This window comes from Mustela nivalis, assembly GCF_964662115.1.
Source record: "Mustela nivalis genome assembly, chromosome: 2".
Lineage (NCBI taxonomy): Eukaryota > Metazoa > Chordata > Mammalia > Carnivora > Mustelidae > Mustela > Mustela nivalis.
The window spans coordinates 73,207,281-73,215,255 of NC_139021.1; the positions used below are offsets into that span (position 1 = coordinate 73,207,281).

A 7,975-nucleotide genomic window follows, 5' to 3' on the forward strand; every position below is an offset into this window, starting at 1 on the left:
ATGGGGTATCTCATTTTGAAAGTTCATTGTCTTTTATATTTGTGAAAGATAACATACCTAAGGTACACTGAGAAAACCACTTTTATTCTGGTATTCTGTAATTCAGTAGAGCTACTTAGGATTTTTAATTTTAATTCACACTGTGCAGCATTTTTGTGTAAATTTTGCCCTTATAGGTATTTTTGTAAAGTTTTAAATTTTAATTAGTAAATGAAAGTATATTTTCTCATTGTTTTAATGCAAGCAGTTGTTTTATGAATACCTTTGCTAGTGTTTTCTCATAGCTTAGCTGTTTGTTTAAGCCCTGTTCCTAAGTTTGTAATAGGTTAATGATATTAAACAAAAAAAATTCTCCTGGGGAAGGTCCGTCATATTTTAGTGTATGTGCTGCCGAAGCGAGGGCTGTCATGCTATTTTTAATAGTAATAAATTCTATTAATATAATTATTTTTTAATTAGTTTTGTTTTCAAAACTGTGATCTGGATATTGTTGAAAATTCACTGCTTCAACTACAATTTTCGTTACTACACTTTTTAAGTAAGATTTTAATATATTAAATGTGTTTTTTTCCCTTCTTTAGGTATGGCTGATGGCAAGCATTGTACTTTTCCACATCTGCCTGGCAAAACCTTTGTCTATAATGCTTCTGAAGATAGACTGGAATTGTGTGTGGATGCTGCAGGACATTTTCCCATCGGTCCTGATGTTGAAGATTTAGTTAAAGAGGCTGTAAGTCAGGTTCGAGCAGAGGCTACTACAAGAAGTAGAGAATCAAGTCCCTCACATGGGCTATTAAAACTAGGTAGTGGTGGAGTAGTGAAAAAGAAATCTGAGCAGCTTCATAATGTAACTGCCTTTCAGGGAAAAGGGCATTCTTTAGGAACTGCATCTAGTAACCCACACCTTGATTCAAGAGCTAGGGAAGCCTCAGTTGTAAGGAAGCATAATACAGGGACAGACTTTAGTAATAGTTCCATTAAAATAGAGCCTTCTGTATTCACAGCTGCTCCTAGTAACAGTGAGCTTATTCGAATAGCTCCTGGAGTAGTTACAATGAGAGACAGCAGGCAGCTTGATCCTGATTTGGTTGAGGCCCAGCGAAAAAAATTGCAGGAAATGGTTTCTTCTATCCAGGCTTCGATGGACAAGCATTTGCGGGATCAAAGTACAGAGCAGTCACCATCTGATCTTCCTCAAAGGAAAGGAGAAGTTGTGAGTTCTTCTGTGAAGTCTGGGAGTCTTCAGACTGGCTTACCTGAATCTTTTTCTTTAACTGGTGGCACTGAAAATTTGAGTACAGAAACAACTGATAGCTGTGTGACAGAGGCCCTGGGAACAGCATTTGCCACAAGGTCAAAAGCACAAAAGGGAAATTCAGTGGAGGAGCCTGAAGAGATGGATAGTCAAGATGCTGAGATGACAAACACAACTGAGCCAATGGATCACTCTTGATTTAATTAGAGGCTAATAAAGGCAGAATGTTTATTGTGAATATGTAACATTTGTTGGCTGGGCCACATAACTTGATTAGTCATAAAAATCTTGTACGTATATAATTCAAAGATTCTATCTTGTTATTCAGTGCATGACAGCAAGTGTGTGACTGGCAATAGCTTTTAATATACTGCTGCCCAGGCTGGCTCTGAATTCCTATAAATTAGTTATTAGATCTGCTGAGATGAGTTTCTTCCATATATGTGGTTCATTGGAAGTTTTTTGTAATTTTAATTCCATGAAAGTCTTAAATGTTTCAAACATGAAAATTTTCTTGCTAATGTTTGTTTTTCTGAAAAGGCTAGAACTGGGGGGGGGGGGGGGATGAGATTTTGCTAACATTGATATCATCAAGGTAACCATTCCATATATTTATTAGAGTGTCAAAAGACTTATGTAAATTTGAAGGTTATCAGAACTAAATTATATCTTAAAATTCATCGACGGATTTATTAGATACTGGGATCCTGATGTTTCCGTGAACGTAAACACATTCATAGAGATACGTATTCTTGGTGAAAATACCTAGAGAATAGAGTGTAATGATATAACATTTTGCTGATTTGAGCAAGGCTAGGGGGAAAATATCTATTCTAAAATGATAAAGTCAATGTGATTCAGTAATGTTGCTGTCTGAGCCAACACAGCCAATTGTGTGCTCTGTTTTTGATAATATGTTACCATTATTTTTTTAATCCTGGCCTGGTCAAGTACCACTGAATTTTTTTTTTCTTTAATCTTGCAGAAAAGTTGATTGCAAAGTGTGGTAGAAAATATAAAAATAATGGTAGCAGTAGTTAATCTCTAATTTTCAGAGTCTGTCAGATTCACAGAGAATTTATATATAAGAATTTATCTTTATGAATGAGTTACATTGTTCTACAATTTTGATCAATGGTATTTAAGCTTGTATATGCTAAGTGTCTTTGAGCCCCTTTGAACCAAAAATGTTTCCTTTTTTCCTTAGCATCCATAAGATTTTCTTTATCTGTTGGCTTCACTTGGATTTGGATGCAAATGTTACTGCATCAGACCCTGATCTACTGGGCATTTGCTTAAATAGTGTATTCATCAAACCTTTAGTGCCAGTTTCCTCAAAAAGCAGCTCTCATGCTTATTATCTTAAAGACAAAGAATGTTAACCTGAGATTGGTATTGCACTATTTTATCCTGTTCTGCAAATCTGTATTCTGAAATGTACAATTCAATCCATCTTTTTCCTTTGTTCACTGAAATTAAGTTGAATTTGAATGGATGAAAGACAAAATGTATGTTAATACAATCTCTTATCTAGAGCATTTAAAGCCTGGCTGTCTCTGTTTGCACATGTAACAGATGCAGAACTGTGTTTGCAGTCTAAGAAAATATCATCAAGGTATATATCAGAGAGTATATTATCAGGTTTCAAAATTTCAGTCTGTTGATTCATAACGAATATTAGACAGTACTTTGACTTGTGTTTCCAAAGGAGGGAGGTTTTGGATTTCTTTCTAAGAAAGTCTCTCTGACTTAATCCACTTACTAAATGAAGTACTCCATTTGAGTAAGGAAAGAATGGAGAATCTAGACACTCTGCAGGTGATACCTGAGCAAGATAGATATTTAGGTTAATTTTATCACATCACATTTTAAACCATATTTTATTTCAATTCTTCTAAATTTACTTTCAATTATCTTAATATCTAAAGAGCAGGAAAATTTAGGACTTTTATATTGTGTGTTTTGCATAAAGAACTGCAGCTACCAAATAATAGTTCCCATTTAGTTAGTATAGGTGGCTTCTGTGTATTAAACTAAAAATTACAAATACCACTAACCACTATAATTATTTTTGGCTTTTTCAGCCACTGAAACTGACTTTTCTTATTAAATTAAATACAGGAAAACTGTTTAACAAGCAAATGTGCTGCTTTCAGATAAATGATATAATCATCCTTTCTTTAACAAGTATTTTCTTCACCTGTGGCTTGGCATGTTTTGTTAATAACAGACAACTATACTCATAGCATATAGAAAAATATCAGAAATTTTATCTTCCTATTATATTAATACTTGCATTTAGTCAAATTAGAGTGCACCTGTGAACATTAGGAGAAGGGCTTAAATCTCTGATAACACTATTTCTCTTGCCACAGCAATGCTATTTAGAAGCTGGTTAGGTGTGAATATTATAATAATAATTTGGGTTCTCCCTTGATGAAGAATAAAAGGCTTGATTTTGAGAATGGTCAGATTTCTTGAAATTATTTTAAATCTGCTGAAATTTGGTTGGAGTAATTAGTAGTTTTTGAGAAGTAAGCCAGATATCATCTTCACAAAGAAGTTTTAGAAACAATTTAAGTTCTTAATTTTCATCCTTTATTGTTTCATATGGTTATCATAATCAGATAGATGACTGTAGAATTCTTATTTTTCAGTACTGCCATTTGTGATCACCACAACTTTGAGTTCAAGCTAGAGATCATAAATCAGTTAAAATATTATTTTAGCCTTAGATGTAACATAAATATAGCTCAATCTTATTATTCTGTTTGTGATGTTTCACTGAAACTTGAAGTAAAATTGTAAATTTTTTTCTTCAGTAATCCACTTTGTTAGGTAATCATACCAAGTTTGAATTGATGACCCAAAGTCTAGGTAGAGTTTGAAGGTGGTGTATGTCTAGAATATTAGTCATGAGAAACTGGCTGAAATTGAAGAACACAAGACACTGCCAAATATTATGAGCTAGAATTTAATGAACGCCAAGGGAATGGTTACTCAGGAACTAGTTAAAGAGCAAGCCCAACACCTATTTTTTTCCCCTTTCACTATGTTTCAAGTATTTTATTGGAAAATGTTAGGATAAAGACTGAGAAATTTAGCAAATGCTATTGACTGTGAAATTTGCTTTATATCTTCTGATGATTTTTAGTTTGATTTTTACAATCAAGCCTACTGCTTGCAATTAAGATACCAATCTGAAATGCATCTGTGAATCCCAGCCACAGGTCCTTATTGCCATTATTTTTAAGTATCTAGTTTGGTTTGAAATGAGCAGACTTTTGCATATGGTCTCTTACCTCAGGGAAGATCACTTGCTAGCAACTCATATATTACTAATGACAGGTTTTTGAGAATTGTACTGACATCACATGTTAGCAACTAAATGCAAAATTTATAACAGTATTATTTTATGTAGTTGCCTACTAATACTGGCTGCTAGTGAACATTTCTTTAAATATTTAGGACTCCCGAATAACTAGTGTTTAGGTATGAAGTAAACTCACAACTTCTGTCATTAATTATGCTTTGGTCAATATAATGACAATATCATACTATGTTTGTTTTAGAATATCAGTACAGTTTTGTCCTCATTTTTCTATAGGAATTTCAGTTGGCCCACACTTAAAATACTGCAGAGTAGATTTTGAGAGTTTCATGGTTCCCAAAACAAGGTCTCCATATTAGGATTTTCATAAAAAGCCTTTGCAAAATTGAATTAAACTCCACTCAGTATGAATTTTAAATGACCTTTTATCAAAGCAGTAGTGAGATACATACTCCATATAAGTTGGGTAGCTATATCCTGCAGTTCAAGGTTATCATATAATTTAACAAAATTGTACATCCTCAAAGCTCTTCATAATTAATATAAGAAATTAATTTTCAAGTCAGAACTACTCACTTGAAAACATGCCATAGTAGAATGCTTACTGAAATAAAGTAACAAAGAGGAGCTACTGTAAGATTTATAGTTAACTGTTAAGTTCTGCCATTCTTAATAATTCTTTGAGATGCTAAGTGTTTCAATTCATATTTAATGATAATTAAATCGTGGAAATTTTAACGTTTGTTCCAAAATAGCAGAAATTGTAAAAATTGTGAATTATTGGAGAAAATGCCATTACTTGTATATCTGACATTTAATTTTTTAAATTATGGAGTCTACATGCTTTTGTAGTATAATATTAATACAATGATTATTCTCTTGTAAAAGAAAAGGAAAACTAGTAAAAAAAAGTTCTAGTTGATGTTACCTGCTTGTGAGTATCAATTACTTAGTATTAAAATTTGAAGGTATTGCGTACTTTTCTTTAGAATGCACAAGTCCCTTCCTGAGCCTTTATGCCTGTGGTGGGGCAATAAAAGACTGAAAAGGTTATCAATACTTTCAGGTTTATTGGACTTTAAGAGTTAGTGCCAAGAGCTGGAGAGTCTACTTTTTTGGAGGGAAATGCTCTTTAGAAAATATAAAAATAAGTGGTAATGTAAATATTTAGAAAAATTACATAGCAAGTGCTTTAACTGCTCAGTTAAGTAGTATAAATGTTCCATTATCCCTAAGGCACTGGCTGTTACCCATTATTTTCTGATTTTGTTGTTGCTGTATATATTACATTTGAGTAATAAATAATTGATAATAGTGTATTATAACTATATAGTGTTCTACAGCACACCTCACTGTACAGTATTTGAAGTTTTCTTTTATATTAATAAAACTATAAGTTAATACATACTAATTTTCCCCTCGACTTCTCCACAATAGCTTTTAAAAATAATTTTTATTCTTGAGTTTCCTGGAATTATACTTCAATATAATGCATGAAAATATAGATTAGTTTTATAAGGGAATTCTTAACTCCAATAAAGGTCTTTTTTAAACTTCCGTTAGTGGGACGTCATATAGGAACAGGAATTTCTCCTCTTTACTGTGATCTCAGTGTAAATGAAATTGACTCAATTAGAAAAGAATTAGCAAAATTCCTTTAGACGTTTTACGTAATTGGGTTATGTAATGCTTACTGAATTTTTAAAGACAAAACAGACGTTCTAATAAAGAGAGAACTTAGTTTTGTGCTGATTTTTCAAAAATACTGGTTAGAGATAAGGAGGGGATGAAGGGGAATACAGAAATAGTAACCACTTCTATGGCTTAGCAATCAATATGACATATTTGCTTTTACGTTTTAACGTGTATGCTTAATATCTATTCTGTTAGAATAGACTTGTTTAACTTAGAGCAGAGTCTCAGACACTAGACTCCTAGAACTGAATCTTGGCACACTGCTTACTGTGTGATCTGTCTGTGCTTCAGTTTCTTCTTTAGTAGGATGATGGAGGCATCTACTCCTGGGGTGGTTGTGAGGATTAAATGAGTTAACACATATTTGATCATTAAAACAGTGCCTGACATACAGTAAACACTTGAATGTTTACTGTTACTTACATATCAAAATAATTCAAGAGTTCAGTTGACATTAAAATGGATAAATCCTCATACATAGGGCACACATTATTTAATTTGTTTTATTAGGTTAAAACCTGCTTTATTTGTGATAGTTAATAGCTAAAAAACAATGGTTTCTGTGTTCACATATTTATGCAACAGCTTTATGACCACATGCAATACTGAAAATCCAGAGAACTAATATTCTGTGCTTTGTGACTAACTTGTTCTGTGACCTAAGCAAGTCATGGAGCTTTTCAAGGCCTCAGTTTCTACTATAACCTTTTGGTTCTTTAGTTACCCCCTTGTTCTGCCGATCATGTCATCATGGGCTCACTTGCTCTTGGCATAGTCCTGATGGGACAAATGACATTGGTGTGGGCTCCAAGTAAACTAAACATAACTAGCTTTGCTGTATGCTTTGGCTGGTTATACTTGTCCCAAACTTGGACTCAAGGTCTTGTACATGAGTCTCACTGGTCATATACCATATAGTTTGGAGCTCTCAAAAACTTCAGTGACTAAAATAAGACATCCTACTAATTGACAGTTCAGTATGGATTTTGTTTTTATTGACTGGCTTTATCAGACCCCAGTAACTGCAATTATGAGCGCATAGCTGATTGTTTCTAATCATTAAAAATGTATACAGAAAAATTGAAGTCTTTAATTGATTTTCTAAACTATATACAGTATACAAAGGTGAAAAACTTACAGGCTCTTTAAACTTGTGCTCTTTCCTAGTTGGAACTAAACCTGTCTTTGGTTCACTTGTCATACCACATGGAACAGAAGCTGGGCTTTTGATCAGTGCTTAACAAACACTGAATGATTCAAGCATAATATTGATTCGGTCACATACTAGGATTCACAGATCTTCACCTGTAACCCCAACCCCTTTCCTGAGGGAAACAAAACAAAACAAAACAAAACAAAAACAAAAAACCTCCCAAAATTCAACATATCTCCTGTTCTAGGAACTGGGGAAATAGTTCTAAATGAGACAAATTCCATGTAGCTTTTAGAGCTACATCCCAATAATGAAGACAAGCAATAAACGCCTTCATAATAACTCATTTAGTGACCATTTTCCTATATCCAGATATCTATGTGAAACAACATGCAATAATTAGTTTAACCCTCAAAACAACTCTGTGGTTGGGTAACATCATTGTTTTCATCTTTCAGGAAGTAGGCTCAGGTTGGTAAGTTACCCAAATTCTGGACTTAATAGATGGAACTCCATAGCTAGAAACAGATACCAGTGGGCT

The 7,975-nt window shown here is 33.4% G+C and overlaps 1 protein-coding gene across 1 annotated transcript in view; it reads left to right on the plus strand.

Moving 5' to 3' along the window:
• The window catches only part of VCPIP1 (valosin containing protein interacting protein 1), a 31,024-nt gene extending 25,511 nt beyond the window's left edge, over positions 1-5,513 (plus strand). The window contains exon 3 of the mRNA XM_082719117.1: positions 582-5,513. Coding sequence (XP_082575243.1) covers positions 582-1,453 — 872 coding nt within the window. The 3' untranslated portion in view covers positions 1,454-5,513. The remainder of the gene's footprint in view (positions 1-581) is intronic.
• The last annotated feature ends 2,462 nt before the right edge of the window (positions 5,514-7,975 follow it).